The 20,842-nt window shown below is 38.2% G+C and overlaps 1 protein-coding gene across 1 annotated transcript; it reads right to left on the bottom strand.

The window, feature by feature from the left end:
• Positions 1-9,992: 9,992 nt before the first annotated feature.
• irx3a (iroquois homeobox 3a) lies at positions 9,993-13,506 on the bottom strand. Its single transcript, XM_088333911.1, has 2 exons — positions 13,028-13,506; positions 9,993-11,840 (listed from the first exon to the last, which is right to left on the bottom strand). The coding sequence occupies exons 1-2, from the start codon at positions 13,277-13,279 to the stop codon at positions 10,818-10,820; spliced, it is 1,275 nt and encodes a 424-aa protein (XP_088190037.1). The 5' UTR covers positions 13,280-13,506; the 3' UTR covers positions 9,993-10,817.
• Positions 13,507-20,842: the final 7,336 nt, after the last annotated feature.

Genomic DNA, 20,842 nt, shown 5'->3' with positions numbered 1-20,842 from the left:
AATTACAGCTCCTTCTCCGTTTTATCCAAATTATTTATTTTATAACAAGTATTCCTTGGTCTAGTATCCATACATAGTTTAAGTATATATTTTTAATGAACATATATTTATAATTATTAATTAATTTAAAAAAAAAAAAAAAAAAAAAAAAAAAAAAAAGCAGGACCGAACCCGACCCGACCGTATGACTGACATTTCAGGCCCGACCCGGCCCGAAATTGCCTCGGGTTCGGGTTCGGGTTCGGGCTCGGGCCATGAATCTTAGCTCTAACCTACCTACCTACCTACCCACCACCCTTTACTCCTTGGTAAAGGCTTGCCTGCTTCGGAAATGTCTGACCTTTCGCTATTAAATCAACACAATCTATTCACAATATATTTACTTGCACAGCTAGGTCTCTTCAAGTTTGACGGCTGTTTGCTCGATCACTAGTAGATTACTGCCCTAAAAAAATCATTGTTTGTGAAACTGGTGACGTACCTCAAGGCCATCTAGCAAACTCTTACATGCTAACTCAGAATCCGATTGGCTAAACCAGCTTTCCCCAAAACTGATGTTACCGGACGTTGCCTTCAGGATGTTTAGAGAAGGCCTCGAGGTATATTTCTGGGTTTAGTAAAAAGTGATGGCTGAAATATGACTGGTTGAATGCTTAAATATGAAAGCACACATTTGGGAGCAGCACAACCAGGAAGGATCTTTTAAATTAAGCTGACAGACAATTTGAAATTATTTATGTATTGATGTACAAAGTATGACTATCATCACATGATTCTGATATGTCTTAGGCCTGCAGAGAAGGCCTTGCAGGCCATCACGGCTCATCTCTGCATTTGACAAAAATGTCAATAATTTTGCCCAACTAGAATCCAGGGGAGAAAAGGGACAGTGACAACAATGGCTATCATGAACTGATGACTCATTGTGACTGGTTAAAATATTTTGTGAACAATAGAGGCCAAAAAAAACCCTCAAATCAAGTTATCTAAAAAAAATCTCAATTCTAGTAACAGGAAATAGTATTGGCTCTCATTGCTTTTTTTTTTTTTTTTTTTTTTTTTTTTTTTTAATTGTTGTACTGTACGGGATTCTGACAGAACAAGTGTCTTGATTGTGACACAATCTGTTACATTTCGTACCAGACTTTTATATATGTAGTGTGAATACTTAAATGGTCTGTACTGATTTAGCAATACATCATTTTCATAAATTTGCTCCACATGAAAGTAAGGAAACCTGTCTTCAAACTATAATTTTACTCCACATTTAACTACAAATTAATTATTTGTGCTTTTTAATAACACGTTTCGATTTCGAAATGGCGACGTTTCAACGGTTCTCACCTCATTGTTTGACAAATCCATATTTTAAGCGTGGTTTGCTGACCAAGCGAGCTATCCTTGTTAGCATTTTAGTAAGGTGGTACCCGAAGAGTTTGAGTCGTAAATATTTTGATTGTGACTAAATTGAACGTGCTGAATGTGTTACTTTTGTAACATATTTGTATGTTATCTTAACTTATAATAATATTAGGATAACTCAAAAGGCGGTGTTAAATGGGTGTGTAGCTATATTTTTAAGCTACGTTACTAGTAATATTATTTTTGTCAATTCCACCTGCTCTCCATGTATCATCCTGAATCAGATGCACCATTTTGAAGTGGTTAGCTGCACACTGACACCTGTCCACCACAAACAATTAGTAAGACTTGAACTTGTAACATGGCAAAGACCAAAAAGCTGACCAAAGACACCAAAGACAAAAGTGTATACCTCCACAAGGCTTGAAAGGGAATGGAGCAATTGCCAAGCAGCTTGGTGAAAAAAGGTCCACTGTTGGAGCAATCATTAGAAAATGGAGGAAGCGAAACATGACGGTCAATCTCAATCAGAGTGGAGCCCCATCCAAGATATCACCTATCTATCTATCTATCTATCTATCTATCTATCTATCTATCTATCTATCTATCTATCTATCTATCTATCTATCTATCTATCTATCTATCTATCTATCTATCTATCTATCTATCTATCTATCTATCTATCTATCTATCTCTCTCTCTCTCTCTCTCTCTCTCTCTCTCTCTCTCTCTCTCTCTCTCTCTCTCTATCTCTCTCTCTCTCTATTTATCTATCGCTATCTATCTATCTATTTAATTCCACTATGCGTGTCTAGAGGAAGAAGAATGAAGAGTACAATCCAAAGAACACCATCCCTACTGTTAAGTATGGGGGTGGTAGCATCATGCTTTGGGGATGTTTTTCAGAACATGGGAAAGGATGAGTGCACTGCATTAAAGAAAGGATGACTGGGGCCATGTATTGAAAGATTTGGGGGATCAACCTCCTTCCTTCAGTCAGAGCATTGAAGATAGGTCGTGGCTGGGTCTTCCAACACGACAACGACCCGAAGCACACAGCCATCAAAATCAAGGAGTGACTCTGTAAGAAAGATATCTAGCATGGCCCAGCCAGTCTCCAGACCTGAACCCAAATGGAAATCTTTGGAGGGAATCAAACTCTGTGTTTTTCAGGGACAGCCCAGAAGCTTGACGGATCTAGAGAAGATCTTTGTGGAGGAGTGGACCAAAATCCCTCCTGTAGTGTGTGCAAACCTGTTGAAAAACTACAGAAAACGTTTGCTCTCTGTGACAGCAAACAAAGGCTACTGTACCAAATATTAACATTCTTTTTCTCAGGTGTTCAAATATTTATTTGCAGCTATATCACACAGATACATCATTTAAAAATCATGCATTGTGATTTCTGGATTTTTCCTTTTAATTTATCCCCTCCATGATTTCTAAGTGGGAGAAATATATATATATGTATATTTTGCTTACCTGTCCATTTATACGTTTAATAGTATTTCGTTTGTACTATTCTGTGGTCTGTGCAGCCCTTAGAGAATTCTTGTGAATAAGGGGAATTCAAATAAACATGACTTGAATGTGCTGTTGTTTTCAAAAGCTAGCATACAACTGCACAGTTGCTAATTTTCTACAAAGTCTTCAGGAAAATACAACATGTTTAACAGCACATACGTTCATTGTCAACGAGTCTTTAAATGAAGGAGTGGTTGCCAAAAACATCATTTCCTTATGTACGCTTGATCCTATTTTCGGAACATATCAACAATTGTTAACCTGGAATTTTTTGCCGTAGGCGTTCATGAGGAAATTTTCACGAGCGGCTTATCTCAAAGAAGTAAAAAATGTGCTTACTCTGGCGGGAAAGGGAAACAAAATATGTGTATGGTATTAACTTTTTTTTAAATATAACAATTGCAGCCTGCGAGATGATTGTTTGAGGTTCCATCCTAATACAGAAGTTTAAAGGGACAAAGTGTTTTATTTTGGGGCTCCTGATGTTGAAACAACTCATTAAATAAATTCAAATTGAAAAAAAAAAGAAGCGAAATACATCATTGTGATATCCACACACGTTTTAAAAATACTAATAGTTTGTTGAGATATTTGCTTTGTCGGCCATTTTGCTGCTACGGCTTCTTCATGTCTTTTTTTCTTTTCTTTCTTTTTTTCATGTTTTCTTCTTTTTTTGTTGCTTTTTTTGTTCTTCATTTTTTTTCCCATTTCTTTCCCTGGTTTCCGTTTCTTTTTTCAGCCTTTTTTTATTTTTCCTGATTTTTTTACTCTTTTTTTCTTGTATTACTTTTGTTTATTTTTGTCTCTTAATTTTTAGTTCTGGGCAGCACGGCGGCGCAGTGGTTAGCGCTTGTGCGGCACAGTTCATGTCATGGGAACCTCCTGCGTGGGTTCAAATTCAGCTCCAGACTTCCTGTGCGGAGTTTGTATGTTCTCCCCGTGCTTGCATGGGTTTCCCCCGAGCACTCCGGTTTCCTCCCCCATTCCAAAAACATGCATTTCAGGTGAATTGGCCGGTCCAAATTGTACCTAGGTGTGAATGAGCGAGTGAGTTGTCTGTCCCCGTGTGCCCTGTGATTGGCTGGCAACCAGTTCAGGGTGTCCCCTGCCCACTGCCCGGAGATGGCTGGGATGGGCCCCCCCTGCGACCCTAATGAGGATAAGCGGTACGGCTAATGAGATGAGAGATGAGAATTTTTAGTTCTTTTTCCTCGCTTTTTTCTCCTTTCCTTTTTATATATTTTTTTCTCTCCTTGCTTTTTTTCCCTCTTTTTTCTTTTTTCTTGATTTCTCCTTTTTTTTTTCTTTCTTCCCAAAGGTCTGAGAAAAAAAAAAATGAAAGGACGAATGTTGTGTTTTTTTCACTTTTTATTTTTCCTTGTGCCTTGTAGTACTCTTATTATGTTAAGCAAATTGAAACAAGATATTTGAGAACAGTGGCATTTTCTTGATCAGAGTTTTTTTGTGGAAAACCCTGCCTAACTTCAGCCAGACTCTAGCTCAGGCGGTACCCAATTCAATTTAGTTTGAGACCCACGCTTTAGGTCATCAGTAACCAACATTTTTGGAGCTGAGAGCTACATTTTTGTTACTAATTTGTGCCAGGGATGCCAGTTAAATATGCATTTCTAAATGAATTTGTTATTACTACGCGGTTACTACATTATTATTGGGTTACTACTAGGATGTGATGATTAGTAGTTGGTTTAAGTCAACCACAAATACACCTTCCTTGTATAACAGCCCTAAGTGATACATGTAAAAAGTATAGGCAAATTTCAATGTCATTTCCCATAAATTGAGCCTGTATTTAAAGGCACTGATCATATCAATGATTTCTTATTCAAGTTATAAATAACATTTCCAAGAAAATCACAATGACCCATCATTGGTGAGCTATTTTCAGAACTGGTCTGTGGGCCACTCAGGAGCTTTTAGGCTTTGTGACCGCTGTTCTAGATAGTACTTCAAGAGTGGCTCTGATAGCAAGGTCTGATATCTAAAATCCAACAACGGAGATTAACACAAATTAAGGTATAGTTTGAGTCGGTAAGCCATTTTTATTTTTGTGGGGCGAAATTCATAAACCTCTCTTTTGGTCAGACGAGGCTTTGTCCCGAAAAAGGCCGTGCTTGCCTTCAAAGCTGCATTTCCATAATTGCCCTGTAACCCGGGCCCTTTCTGGGGATCTGAAAAAAAGCGCAATCTTTCAGCTGACTGAACAGCATAAGAGTCGATCAACCCTTAGCCCCCCCAACACAACCCCCTTTTTTTAAGTCCCCACTTGTTATCCAAAAGGATTTCTCCAGCTAGCCTCTGGAGAACCTCACTCCAAGCCCCCCTTTTTAGTCCTCAACAACAACCACAACAACATACTCAACAACAGCACCAGTTTAAGCCTTGGACTTCCACTTTTCTCCCTTTTAGAACACCTACCTATTTTTTTAAAAAATCTAAAATTTTTCAAATTTAAACAAGAAAAAAATACTGACTCAAGACTAGATCAGTGGTACCTCTTCATACGAAAACCTCTTCACACAAGACTTTCGATGTACTATGAAGAAAAATCCGATTCATTAGTATTCCCAAAAGCTACCATTAGAGACCGCTCAAGAGCCGAAATGGGCAAAAGATTTGTACAACTAAAATAATAATAATAATAAATAAATACATATATTTTACAAAAATGTTCGCAGTGTACACAATTTAAATAAATAAAATACATAAAATACAAGGAAAACGTTGACAGGTATACCATCTCCGTCACTCCTCCCACAATACGAGATCGGTCTAACAAAAAAACGTTTTTTTGGGTTTATTTAACATATAAAAATTGTTATACTGTATACACAATTTGGAGACCAAAATCCCAAACCCCTTATAATACAGGAAAAACGTATACGTTGAAAAGTAAGCGATCTCCGACACTCCTGCATCATGAAAACAGTCTAACAAAAAAACTAGTTTCTTTTTAAAATGTCTCTTACAAAAAAAATGTTATATGGTGTAGATTATGTAAATGAACAAACTATGTATACAATACAAAAAAACGTATACATTGACAGGTATGCTATCTCCGTCACGCCTCTCGTCTCTTGGTTTCGTTGCTGTCATGTACTTTCTGGAAAAATTTCAACAAATTACCTATTGTTTTATTTTATTGATGTTCACTATGTTTTGTGTACTGTCACCCGATGCTAAATCTATTGCACCCAGGTCATCCTGGAAGGGGGATTACCACTTATGAGGCCCCTTAACAAGGTTTCTTATTTTCCTCATGCTGAGGTTTTTGAGTTTTTCCTTTCCCGCATGTTGGTTTAAGATCAGGGGATGGTTTATTTGTTACCTCTGTAGTCCTTTAAGACATTTTCTAATCAAGGGCTCTACAAATAAATGTGACTTGACTTGAAATAGGTAGCACGGTGGCGCAGTGGTTAGCACGTGTGCGGCACAGTTCTGAGGTCATGAGATCGAACCTTCCTGTGTGGAGTTTGCATGTTCTCCCCGTGCTTGCGTGCGGTTTCCTCCCACATTCCAAAAACATGCATGTCAGGTGACTTGGCCGGTCCAAATCGTCTGTCTTTGTGTGCCTTGCGACTGGTTGGCAACCAGTTCATGGTGTCCCCTTCCCACTGCCCGAAGACAGCTGGGATATGCTGCAGCACCCCCGCGACCCTACTGAGGATAAGCGGTGCAGATAATGGATGTAATGGATGGATAGATGGACTTGAAAGAGACACATTACTTTTTTGTTGTTTCATATCAGACAATGTTGCCAGTTAAATGAGCAATTTGAGTTACAAGCATGATGCTGGTACGAATTAAGCTTGTAAGAAAAAGCACCACTGTATTTTAGTCTTGGAGTGAGATTATGTCTTTCTTAATGAATGAACAGCTTTAAAGCTTTTATTAGATATGTTTCTTGGTTAAAATGCGCCACTTCCGGTTTTAAACAAGCAAATGTGTTTTTTTTTCAATCCCCTGGAGCTGGATTGTGTTTTGCGCATAAAAATAGAGTGCTTGATAACATTTTGTTATGTCAAAGGGTTGACATGTATGCAACATCAACTCCTGGGCTTCCCTCGCGTTCTTTTGGCAACGAGATATGCGGGCTCCCGCGGTCAAAGGGGGCCCCCGTCGGACAGTGGCTCATAAAAGGATTAGCTCTGCGCACAATGACACCGGTCGGCTTCTCCGGGGCCACAAAGGAGGTGACGTTTGTGCGGTCCTGAGAGGTAGGGGGTGGTAGATGAGGTGAAAACACAAGGCTGACCCGCTTTATTTATCTGCAGCTTCTTCCAAAATTGGGGGTGGCGCTAGATATCCTTTCCCAATGGATTTCCGTGATGTTTATTTACTCCGAGCCCTATTCACACACAGGGGGCCCTCTGATTCCTTATTCGTACCCCCAAAACCCCCTTTTTTCATTTGGTCCTGGACTGGATCAATGAGCACTCTTTGGGAAGGATTAGATGAGGGGTGGGCAAACTTTTTGAGTCGTGGGCTGCAGGGGAGGGAGGGTACAAAATCTTGATTTTATTGTTTTTAATCTACCGATGGAGTCTCTTATCTGATACCTCGGCAGTATATTAAAGAAAAGGATAATGTAGAATTGTCCGAGTTGTCTCTTATGGCAGCTGCCATTTCAGATCTGCTCAAATCAAATCCCTTCTTATAGCATTACATTTGATTATATTGTACTACTTAACTCCAAATATAATATGAGTAGCTCCAATGCTTTTTCTCAAAAAACTTGTTAAATATGTTTAAAAATAAAATAAATACATGACAAAAATAGCAAGTGAAGAAAAACATAAGCAGGTATTTGAATGTTTAGGATACCGGTGATATGAAAGGCACCAAGTTAACACATTTACGTTCGTACTGCTCTTAATACTACCATTTAATACCTATAATTTTATCTATTTCATTGTGTTTTTATTATTGACTTGACTCTCCTTTATTCCGTGTACAGCAACCTTAGGGCACTTTAAAATAAAATGTATTATAATCATTATTTACATTATATTTTTAACATTTTCAATTGTCGGGCCGGATGCAAAAGCCTAAAGGACCACATGTGCACCGGGGACCACAGTTTGCCCACCCTTGGATTAGAATAAAAATGTTTATAGTGACACGTTATTTTCAAAATGTGTTACATTCACCTATTTTGGGGATCTACTCAAAGGCGTGTTCTGGCTTTTAAAAAGAAATAGGTTCTCAAGTATCATGGTTTCCTGCAAAATAAATTGAAACCCCAAAAAATATATTTTGTGATATATTTTTTACATTTAAGCCGCACCGGACAATAAGGAATCATAACTACAGTAAGAGTTAGGGTTGCATACATAATTTAAATTTAAATAAGGATACACTAGATTTTTGAACATAAATTAACATTATGCCATCATGGTTTTACCACTAAAATGAATAAATTAATATATACATGGTTACCGTATGCAGTATAATTTAATTGTAGCCATGCATTTGCAACTTTATGCTAGGTATTATCCGGAATTTAAAATGCACCGGATTATAGGTTGCATTTTCACATATTCTGCAAGATTGTGGTCTGGAAAAATATAGTCTGGAAAAAAGAAGAAATCACTCCAAAGCTAGGTTATCTTATTTTACTTCTTTGCCGTATAAAACAAAATCCAACAAAATAAAACGTACTCATGTAAGCTATAGTAAATCATACAAACTGACCATTGTTTATACATTCTCAATAATATGATTCTGTTGTTCTCTCTACCAGGACAAATAATAATAATAATAACAATAATAAGGAGAATAATCATACTAATTTCCCCTAAATGTCTCAACTCCAACCAAATGTTTTTTTTTCTGACGTCAACTTGACTCCAAAACTTAAAAGTAAGAAAAAAGGGATGATGAAAAAGGGAAGGCTTCAATCAGCTGATGTCACTAATGTATATTTATGAGGGTGCTCTCCCTCAGCTGGATAATTGATTGGACAGACGCATGCGTGTTTTGAGACAATTTCGAGGCCATTGAAAAACACTTTTCAGAACTTGTCACGCTTACGCTTTAGTATAGAATTAAAATGGAGGGGAAAAAACGGGCATTTTAGAGCTCGGACATAAATTACTAATATGAACTATTATATTTTGAGTGTACATTTTTGTTTCAAAACGAAATTTGCCGTGTACGAGGAATTAATGAATGAATTTGATCGCCCGGGGACTGAGGCATTTTTTTCCCCTTCAATGCTATTTTAATGTATGTTTTCGTAATCAATTTTATTTTGCCTATTTTTTAGCCTATTATAGATTATTATTTTTACGAAATACGTACAAAACGTCGACATGAACTCATAAACACTTTTACTCATTTTGCTTGGTGAAGTTTTGAGGTTGATGCGTTTTGCTTCAATATTTTTAATCGCAAATCTCAAAGTTGCTTTTTGGTTTCGTTTCACTATTAATATTATTGCTATTATCACTATTAATTTTTGTATTATAGCTTTAGCCATCAAGGATTTTTGACTGTTGACCCCGTTAAAGTATTTCGTTCTCACGTGTAAACTATCAAACAAATAAAATATGTTTAATGCATTATACTTGCAAGAGCAAAAGTCTGAGTATTTATTTTAAATAAAACAATATTAATTTAAAACGAATTGAAGGCATTGTATGCGAGTGTTACTGCTTGCTGCAGGCTGCAAGTGTGCATCAGACTGTAGAGGGAGCTCCAACACCAAATTTAACTGCCACCTACACACACTCTCCGGGGTGCAAACACAAATAAATGACGTTATTATTAATTTTACGCCCACAATAAATTACAATTATAGGGGCATCGTTAATTGAGTGTGTGTATGCGTGTACGTGTCTGTGCAAATAGAGCATGAAGGGATCTGGGAGTTGCTTTGTGAGGGTATGAAAAAAATCACCTTGGAATAAAAAATGGAGCATGCAGTGTCTTTGTGGGGGCATTTCCAAATTATTCATTTTTAATGCGAGGATAATCCCATAATATTAACATCAATTGTATTTTGCATTACTGCATAATTAGCATTTAATTCCCGTTACTGCAAGTGAGTATAAAAAGCCTTAAATTGACTTTCACGACACGCCGTCCTCTATAAAGTTGCAGCAATTCATTTATTATTAGCCAAAATATAGACTTTTCTTGTACAATTTTGGTTCACAAGTATGTACATATTCTTAACTTTATATACAAAAAAACAACAAATCCTTACAAATAAAAAAGGAAAAAGAAAAAAAACTCACAGACTACACACAGGGTTCATACATTATAACATTATCAAGATTTTTTTTACACAAGACATGCTTACAATGTAACTATACAAAGATGGTATTATTATTTATTTTACAGTCCATATTCAGGTTCAAATAAAAATGTCTGTGAATTGAAACAAATATTAAACAAAAAAAATATCGATATTGTCTTTTGAAAAACAAAAAATAACGAACAAGATTTCGATGAATTGACATTAAATGTTTTTTTTAATTGCTGTGCAGCCAAAAGGCACTAAAGTTTTCCTCTTGAGTGGCCAACGAAAACTTAATTGACATGACAATAACAAATAGGCCAGCAGCTGTCTTTCGTTTGAAATAATAATAATAATAATAATAATAATAATGAGAATAATAACAATAATAATAGTAACAATAAAACAAAAATCGAACATTTGAACAAGGACCGTTATCTGTATTATTTTTAAATGCTTTCTGGTCTGCTCACGCACACGCACACGTGTGTGTCTGGCAGGCAAAATGAAATAAAATAAAAGGAAGATCCATCGGCCCAAAAAAGAAAGTACAGTGAAGGAGAAAAACAAATGAGTGGAAGTGGCCATTTGTAGTCTTTTGCTCGTCCATACACACACTCACTCTCACACACACACACGCTCACACACACACGCGCAAATACGCACGAGCTCAGTGCCGTGGACCGGTACCTGTAAGCGCAGAGTCCACCCCGGCACCGGGCCCCTTTTCGTCCGTATGCCGGGCGCCCCCATACAGCGCCAGACTGGCCCCGGCCTGGTTGGCCAGGCCCAAATAGTGGTTGGAGTTGAACAGGGCTAACTGGTGCGCCGAGAAAGCTCGGTTCGTCCACGACTGGATCTTCCCCACAGCGGGGCAAGATGCAATGAGTCTGTGCGGGCCCACGAGACCGTGTGGCTGCGGGTGGGAAGTGGGGGTCGTGGGAGTCACTTGCGGGGACTTGCGCGGGTTGTCCGGGGCCGCGGCCGTCTCTGCTAGGGACCAAATTTTTGGTTTCAGGGCCGGCGCCGGGCTGTTCTCCGAGGGGGGAGAGCATGCTGGACCCGAGTTGATTTTTTCCATTGGTTTGATCTCAAGTGGGGACGAGCTGCGGTGGTGGATTTGGAGGTGATGGTGGTGCAGGCCTGTTTTTAGAAACCTCTGCTCGGATAAATCCTCATATCCGTCCGAACCCTCAGAGTCACTCCTCGCGTCAATTTTCAGTTCCGAATGCAGGTCGTCCTGCTCGTCTAGATCGTCTTTGCTTTCGATATTCTCCGTGTCGATGTTCTCCAGGTCGATCTCCTCCTCGTCCTCCCGTTTGTCCCCCTCATCACCCTCGTGATCACTGGGGTAGACGTTGCCCTCCTCGTCAGTTCGGTTCCGGGGCGCCCACGTCATTTTGTTCTCCTTCTTGAGCCTTCGGCGCGCGTTGGCAAACCACGTGGATACTTGGGTGAGGGTCATTTTGGTGATGATGGCCAGCATGATCTTCTCGCCCTTGGTCGGGTACGGGTTCTTGCGGTGCTCGCTCAGCCAGGCCTTAAGGGTACTGGTGCTCTCGCGCGTGGCGTTCTTGGGTCGGGACGGGTCCCCGAACTGGTACTGGCCGTATGGGTAGAATGCCGGGTGGTGGTGGTGGGCGAAGCTGGCGTGCTGGACCCCGGGGCCGTCCTTCAGCTCGTATTGGGCCCCCTGCGGGCGTCCACAACGCATGTTACACGTCAACGAAAAGCTTCTAAACTTGTGTGTGTTGAAAGTGCAACACAATCACGATGTACAATGTTAGGAATTTTTATATCGCTACGAAACGCATTCTTAAATATACCTTTTTATATTCGTATCAAGTATTCGTGAGTGTTTTTTGTGCTGGCTTGTACACTCGTTTAGTTTCTTTTAGCACATTAATATTTCAGTTTTGAAGCATTATCCCCGTGCATTCACGACTTGCTTTTCTAATTTTTTTGCATTTCCGATTATATATTTCCTGATTGGGTGTTTATATTCCGGTGTTTTCGTTTAACATTGACAAAATGTGCGATTAATTTTTAAACTATTCAACAGCTCTGCTGCAAAGTTGTTCGACAGCAAATATAAAACAATAATGATTTGACCTGTGTCTTTTTTCCTCAAGGTGTTAAAAGCGAAACAATATTTATTTTTTTCCAATCACTGAACGCATCACGGAGACAGTTAAACAAGGACATTATACCTTAAAAGCAAAATGATTGTGTGTTTCTGTTCCATTTTTATGTATATTAACCTCACGTACATACATCTTATTACTTATCAAAATAGGTAAGGTTTATGCTGCAAATTTGTATGACAGAAAACTTTAAAACAGATAACTATTCACCATTTTCAGTATTTACTAAAATAAAACAAATGTTTGCGTTCAGTTTTGAGTAATGACTTGATTTCCATAGTACTTTTTAGTTTAACACTAACGTTGTGAGGTAGAAAATGAGTAAATATTGTCATTTTTCAAGTCAAGTTTTAATATGGGGCTTGTTTTTTTATTTATTTATAGAATTCTGCACATTTACGCGTGTACGACCGGGCCATTACTTGGAGAAACAATCGCGAGTTCTGCACCAAAGTTTGTTCTCAGTTTTTTGCATTTTTATTATAGTAATCTCCTTTCGTGCTATTACTTCTTATACTATTGTAACATTGAGGTTGTGAGACAGAAGATGAGTAGAATGAGTCGTTTTCTTAAATAAATAATACAGAAAAGGCCAGATTTAAAGAGCTTCTTTTCATTTTTAGTATAATTTTTTACTTTTACGAATCTGCTGCCGGGCTAAAACTTTGAGAACCAATCACGACTTTTTCGCCAAAGTTTTGTAAACAAGAAAAGTAGTAAAACTATTAGGACTTACGAGTTGGTTAAAAAGTGAGATGTCGTTGGAGTAGGGCAGGAAAGCTCCGTAGCCTTGTGCGGCTGCAGCGGCAAAAGGCGCACCGTACATGGACGAGAGCACGTTGGAGAGTGCGCCCGACGGGCTGAGTTCGGCGGCGGCGGCGGCTGCAGCGGCGGCCGCGGCGCTCCGGGCGTTGCCGGCGGCCATGCCCTGGCGCTCCGGAGGGTACACGGGCCGGATGTACTGGTATCCCAGCTGCGGGAACGACATGGCAGCCGGCGGTGAAGACGAGCAACGGGTCGGAATATCCACTTTTTTTGGGGTGGGGGGGAGGTTGATCGCAGTTAGAACTCACGACGCATGAGGACCAAGGGGAAGGCGAGAGCGGAGGGGGGCGAAGAATATTTCCAAGCGCGATGGATCCGCGCACTCTCGCTCTTCTCCTTCTTCTTATTGATCTGGGTGGACTAAGGTCAGGTCCTTACAGATTGCTTTAGATTATTGGGACTCCCTTGCTCAGATTGACATTTCTAGTCCTTTGCAAGCCCCTCCTCTTCCTCAAATCTCACCGCCTTGTCTCTCTCTCTTTCTCTCGCTCTCTCCTCTCTCTCCCCCTCTTTCTTTCTCTTCCCCTCCCTTCATCTAGTTGGATAAATGCACTGTCTCTATTAGTTTAATTCTTCAATTTCCTCTGAACCACAAGCCCGCTACCATTTAATTTCTTATAGTTAACCCATTGAAATATAGAAATCAGATAAATACATTTACATCTATTCTAATAATTCATTAGCTCGAAGCATTTCATTACTTTATATATATATATATATATATATATATATATATATATATATATATATATATATATATATATATATATATACTGTATAATGTGTGTGTATCACTAGTGACTCCTATATAATGCCCAAATAAACCTGATATATTCATCCTACTTCGTATATTTATCAAAAATATGTTTCGTGTATGTTTTTAATTGATATAAATTAGGGACATTTTAAAGTCATCATCCACATTTCTCCATAAATAAATACCTTTAAATTAATTCATCAACAACGCAAAACTCATTTGATCAATGAACTGCGCGCATGTAAATTTGTGATATAAGTGAATCAATACTTATTCTTGTTATCAATGAACACTCCGATGAGGAGATATAAAAGAGAACATTCCATCTTAACATTTTTTTGACACTTATAAACACATTTCCAGCTAAAAACGAATCACCAAACCGCTCTATTCTATCTAATATCAATAAAATAACTCCCGAAAATGTTGCTCATCCAAGTTATTGTGAAATGAAGTTTAAATTCCCATTTTCACTAACAACATCCACTGTGAATATACGCCTTTTTATTACGTTTATGAAGATAATGTTCTTTTTTAGATGTTTATCATTCTACATATGTTTATCTTGATTCGTGATGCTTTGCACTGTAAAGAGAAATCCTGTGAATGTACAGGATTGTATTACTGTGTAATTATTATAAAGATTAAGACAATTATTCAAGTCATTCATTCATCCATCCATTCATTCGTTATTATGCATGCCACTTTGTATGAAATAATAATGACTCTGTAATAACTTATGATCAAGTAAAATGCCAAGAAATTATGAGCGGGTTCGTATAATTAATATGTATTCTAAAACTGCATAACCGATTGAATAATGTAATAAATGATGAACAAATATGACGAATAACTTTGTTTTCTGCACCAATTGTAAACATTCAGACTGAACTGACACGTATCAATAGGAATAATTAAATATCGTCGTTGGCAACACGTTGCAACGCTGCCCCCCTTTTATAAATCAAAGGATCGCCCCCTCACTAACTGCCATTTCCGACACTTTTTTGCAGGAACGGGTTGGGAGGTGAGGGGTGGGGGCGTTGGTTTGGGTCTTGCAATCTGTTCTTAGAAAGGGGGGCGAATATACAGACACTTAAAACATGAAAGTGGGGGCATGCTGATCATCATTAACACTCGGAACGTGGATTGGAAGACGGACACGCGCACGCAGAATGTGTATTGCGTGGGAAGTTGCAAAATGAATACAAAGAAAAAAAAACACATAATAGTAATAATGATAAGTGTAAGGATAAATGTTTCCGAAAAGAAACACGTCTCATCATCTACCACAAATTAATTGGAACTTTTGGTGTCACTGTAAGAGGGTTTGAGCTGCAAACATGGCGATCACAGATGAAAATTCCACGAAGCAATATAGAAAAGTGTGTTACGGGAAGAAGGGGAGGAGGGCGACACTGGAATGGAAGCATCTGTTTTTCTTTTAGACAGATTACTCCAATCACCCTCTTTTTATTTGAATACCGCTCAAAGCCTTAATACAATATTATTATTATAACATCCCCGTTTTTTTATGTAATATGTTTTTAATCTTCTTTAGGAAAAGAGACGATCTTTGTCTTTGGAAGATTAGATCAAATATCACCACCCCCTGTGTAGAAAAAAGTCTGGAATTTCTCGTATACCGACGGCGCGTGCGCACCATGCACGCAACCTGGATTACGTTATTAATTACACTCGAACAGAATGGTAATCGCATACCTTAAAGTCCATGAGGGGTCTCTCTCTCTCTCTCTCCCCCCCCTCTCTCCCTCTCGCTTTCTCGCTCTCTCTCTCTCTCTCTCTCTCTCTCTCTCTCTCTCTCTCTCTCTCTCTCTCTCTCTCTCTCTCTCTCTCTCTCTCTCTCTCTCTCTCTCTCTCTCTCTCTGTGATTTACTATCAAATGCCACGCTTCCACATTCCAACTTCTTTCTTTCTTTCTTTCTTTCTTTCTTTTCTTTCTTTCTTTCTTTCTTTCTTTCTTTCTTTCTTTCTTTCTTTCTTTCTTTCTTTCTTTCTTTCTTTCTTTCTTTCTTTCTTTCTTTCTTTTTTTACTTTCTTTCTTTCTTTCTTTCTTTGTTGCTCTCTTTCTTTCTATCTTGGTCTCTTTCTTTGTTTCTTTCTCTATTTCTGATTGTCTGTCTGTCTGTCTGTCTGTCTGTCTGTCTGTCTGTCTGTCTGTCTAGTTCTTTCTTTCTTTCTTTCTTTCTTTCTTTCTTTCTTTCTTTCTTTCTTTCTTTCTTTCTTTCTTTCTTTCTTTCTTTCTTTCTTTCTTTCTTTCTTTCTTTCTTTCTTTCTTTCTTTCTTTCTTTCTTTCTTTCTTTCTTTCTTTCCTTCTTTCACAGAGCGCTACCAATTTAATATGCATTTTTAAAATAATAACTTATCATATTATTACTGGGTTATTAATGTGTTATTACTACGCTTTTACATACCAGGTTGAATGATCAGAAATAAGGCCACAAAAAACAGTCAACAACTAAAACACGATTTAAATTAATGAATACATAAAAAAAGGATAATTTAAAAATAACACTGATTATGTTAACGATAAGCTCATTGGAAATCAAATTTCCTTCAAAAGCACAATCTCCCATCACTAGTGAGCTATTTTCAGAACAGGTCTGGGGAAACCTAAGTCTTCCTAGGGGTCTAGTTGGTGCTCGCAGGTTATGTTATGTTTATTATGTTATCAATGACGATAAGGACAATTCTGATTTTGATATATAAAGTATTATACTGAATCTTACACTAGAAAAAAAGAAAAGAAGAATCCCCATGTATTTGTGTCTTGCAGAGAGGAATCTTTCTACTGGATGCCCATAAATTGCTCATTTGCAATTACTACAAACTAAGATTACCATTTGTATTTGAATCGACTTTACATTGCAGGATATCAAATTACATTGTGTTGGCCCAACGCACAGAAATCCAAAATGTGGGCCGATTCCTACACGCAATGACGCCTTTCATCTCCGACAGAAATGGAAAAAGAAAAAAAATCTGTCATTGCGTAATCTAAAAAGTCCATAAAGGATTTGAAACGGGCATCTCATTAGGCCCAAATAAAGCCCCAATGAATCTGGCTGTGTTCAAAGCAGGTTGGAGCTTAATCCAATAAATGAATTAGTCATAAATTAATTGTTCTCGCCGAAGGAAGCAGGCGTACTTTGAAAACATATTTAAAGTTATTTTGTCTTTGCTTTCAGGATAGATTAAGACGGGACTCAACTTTTCACTCGTTTTAATTACCAGAGCGCTAACCCACCATACTTATTAAACTGCTAACTTTAAATTGCATTGGTGACCGAACAAGACTCAGACATCAAATTATATTTATATATATATATATATATATATATATATATATATATATATATATATATATATATATATATATATATATATATATATATATATATATAGACCCACCAGGAAAACAGGGTCCCCACCTTACAATGATTTCATTTTACAATGTGGAAAATTATTTTGCCCCCTCCTCAAGCCTTTTTCCCCAGAATTTGACAACACAAAATGCATAATTCTTAATGTTTGTGCCTATAATGAGTTACATCACTAAAGTTCGCAATCTTATATTCATTATGAAGACTGCAAGACGGTAATACACTATCGTACTATTTGCACTGTATTAATCAGCTATGGGTTCCACAAATTGAATTGATGCTAAAGGGAGAAGCTTAAACAAGATAACTATGGAAACAAAGCGTCCAAATTATTAAGAAATACGAAGAAGGAACACACATTGTTCACCTCGCAAAGGAAAAAGGCCATAACCAATCGACGATCAGGGTGATGATCAAAAATAAGGAAGCGATTAAAGCAAGGAAGTCTTCTAGGTGCATGACAAATGGAAGTTTTAAAATCAGTTTTAGAATAGAATTGTTTTTATTGTCATTGATAACAACATAGTGAACAGTTTTTTTTATTGAGATTGGACATGGTACCTATTGAGAGTTACCTCACAACATGAAATGGCACATACAAAAGGAGCATGCATGCGACAGGCACACCGCCTGCTAGCATGCAAGCATTTCTCAATGGAATTAACTGAATATCAAATCATTCGTGATACACCATAGGTTCGGAACGCATTCGGTAAATACCATAGGTCTCTATCCCCTGCCATATGGCAATTTCATTTTATGGCCCCACCTTATAACGGATTAATGTCATATTCAGGGCTCTTCTGTGTGAATATTTTGAATAATTCTTTGTTATTTTAAGGTTTTTATCAGGGGTACCAGGAGTTTTGAACACATTAGCTAATTACCGTAGGTCTCTATCCTTCCTCATACGGCAATTTTACCTAAATACCCTCACATTAGAACAGATTAATATTGTATCCCGGGAGTCTACTGTATATATATTTAAAATTATTTTTGGTGATTTTGTTTTTGCAATTTTATTGTTTTTGTCTGGGGTACCAGGGGTTCAGAGCACATTGGGTTTTTGCAATAGGGCTCTATTCACAGGTATATGGCAAGTTGATCTTACGAATTCCACCTCAGAACGGATTAATGTTCTACACTGGGGAGGTCTACAATATATATAATTCTGTAAGGATTTTTGGGTTGTTTTTTATCTAGTTAGCTTGTTAGTTTTTATCTAGGATACTAGAGGTTTGTAACACATAAAATAATTACAAAGGGACTCTATCCCCCGCTATACATCAATTTACCCTTACGACCTCCACTTCCGGACAGATTAACGTCGTATCTCAGGGGTCTGCCATATATAATTAGTTCTTTGGTTGTTATTGTAATGTTTTTGTCTGGGGTACCAGAGTTTCAGAACACATTCGGTTATAATAATTGGGCTCTATTCCTCACCATTTGGATATTTCACCTTACGACACCCACCTCAAGATGAATTAACGTTGTATCCGGGGGGGGGTTCTACAGTGTATATATATATATATATATATATATCCATCCATCCATATTCTGCACCACTTATCCTCACTAGGGTCGCAGTAGGTGCCGGAGCCCATCCCAGTTATCTTTGGGCAGTGGGCAGGGGGCACCCTCAACTGGTTGCCATACAGTATACAGGCGCTTCCTTACTTATGACCATTCGAGTTACAAACAACGGTACATATGAATATTGTTTTCGGAATGTCGAAAATTATCTGGATTTTGCTGTAAGTTAGATTTTGTATTTTGCACCTTTTTCCGAGTACAGGACAGTACTGCAGTGCTTCTTTCCGCTGCTACTGGCGTGTGGCGCTGTGAAAGGTCACCCAGTATCCCCCGAAGAAGAAATCCGGCTTCTACTTCCTAGTTTGTGTGTAAACATTTCATACAGTATTTCCAGCGCGTGAAGAACTTTGACATTTTTATAGTTTAATATCTCATGCATCCATTCAATATGGTTTGTGTAAAGTGTAAAGAAGAGGCGAGCCGTTACTTTTGAAATTAAAATGGAATAAGAAAGATTGATGCGGTTGATAAAATGGTTCGATCGCTTTTTTTCGGCCATTTTTTCCACGGAGGAGGAAGTCGCCTAACTCTTAAAGCCCATCTTCCAAAAGTAAGTTAAACTGAACTTTATTTATCTTTATAGAGCATATTATTTGATTAAATGTTTATTTTTCAGTAAAAAAACAATACAGGATACTTGTTCAAGCGTTAAACATACTCATAAAAACCTTAAACATACAAAATATAGAAGCAACTTTCGAAGAAAATCAACTTACGAACGATTGTCCGGAATGTATCATGTTCGTAAGTAGGGGAGTGTCTGTGTATACATTTTCAACATTTTTTTTCCAATATTTTCACATTTTTATCTCGCCATACGGCAATTTCACACTACGACCCCCAAAACATAACAGATTAATGTCCGGTGGGGTACTAAGTCACCATGAACCACGATCATACACAAGAAGACACACCAGGAAGTCTTTCAAATTGTGAAAAAAACAACACATTTCTACATTCCTTCCATGTTTCACTTTGTAGCATTGAATCAATAAAAACCTCATTTGCAAGCCACGCGTGTGGCATGCAAAAACAAAAAAAAACATGAATTCCAGCCAGGGTCTGCGTTTACATCACAGATCTATAAATCATTACCTTCAAGTGACGCCGGCTTCAAGTAGCACGTGCAAAAGTGTTATTGTTTTGTTTGTTTCCTCAGCAAACAAGTATCGGTGGCACGATGCATCGATTTTACGGTAAAATCACTTTGTAAAGAAGGCGGGACAGTCTGCGGGTCCCCCTATCACTGTATTACACGGTTCCGGACGACGTAACAAGATGAACATCGATTCTGCATTACGGATGATCGATAATGAAATAAGTAACTTTGGAGGGAGGGGGTGGAGTTGGGGGGTGTACAAATTAAAATGCACGCTGCCATCATGCTGCCAAGCTGAGAGGTGACAGCAGCGGGAGGAGTCGAGGGGACAGCATGCTGAGTTTCACTTCGTTCCGATGGGTAATTAGTATGTCCCTTTTCAGGTTGTCGATCACAATGACCATGAAAGGTTAATAAGCTTTTGTCTGTTGCAACAACTTTGTTAAATGCAAACAAAAACAGACAGACTCAGTGGCGGGCTGTGTATTTCACACCTAGGCCTTCAGAGAAGTAAGCTCTTTAGCCTGAGCCCAATGGGCCTAAACGGTTCGGACAGGGCCTCTCTCTCTCGCTGACTTTTTAATTTTTATGTACACTTGATTGTTTTTCTTTGTCTCTCTGCCTCTCTTTCTAAGTGCTCAGCGTCTTAGAGACTTACTGCAGCTGTAGTTCATGGTTCAATTTCCTGCATGTCAAAATATCAGATGGCATTAAAATCCATCAATGATAGAAAATTGTGGTCAATGTGACATTTGAAGACACATAGTTATACATAAAATATGTAAATGTTTATACAGACTTGTTGAAAGAACTGTAGATTTCCTTGCAAGGCAGACAAACTGCACACAGCAGACTCAGAGAACCAGGCGC

The sequence above is a fragment of the Urocampus carinirostris genome, chromosome 4, assembly GCF_059441175.1.
Source record: "Urocampus carinirostris isolate Australia breed hairy pipefish chromosome 4, RoL_Ucar_1.0, whole genome shotgun sequence".
Classification (NCBI taxonomy): domain Eukaryota; kingdom Metazoa; phylum Chordata; class Actinopteri; order Syngnathiformes; family Syngnathidae; genus Urocampus; species Urocampus carinirostris.
Note: the sequence above shows the minus strand (reverse complement) of the source record. Positions and strands in the feature narration are given on the sequence as shown.

Bases quoted from the DNA above. Each gene is read 5' to 3' on its own strand.
- irx3a (XM_088333911.1), bottom strand. From the start codon at position 13,279: ATGTCGTTCCCGCAGCTGGGATACCAGTACATCCGGCCCGTGTACCCT. The intron at 11,841-13,027 runs GTAAGTCCTAAT...GGACGCCCGCAG, and splicing joins TCTCACTTTTTAACCAACTC to GGGGCCCAATACGAGCTGAA.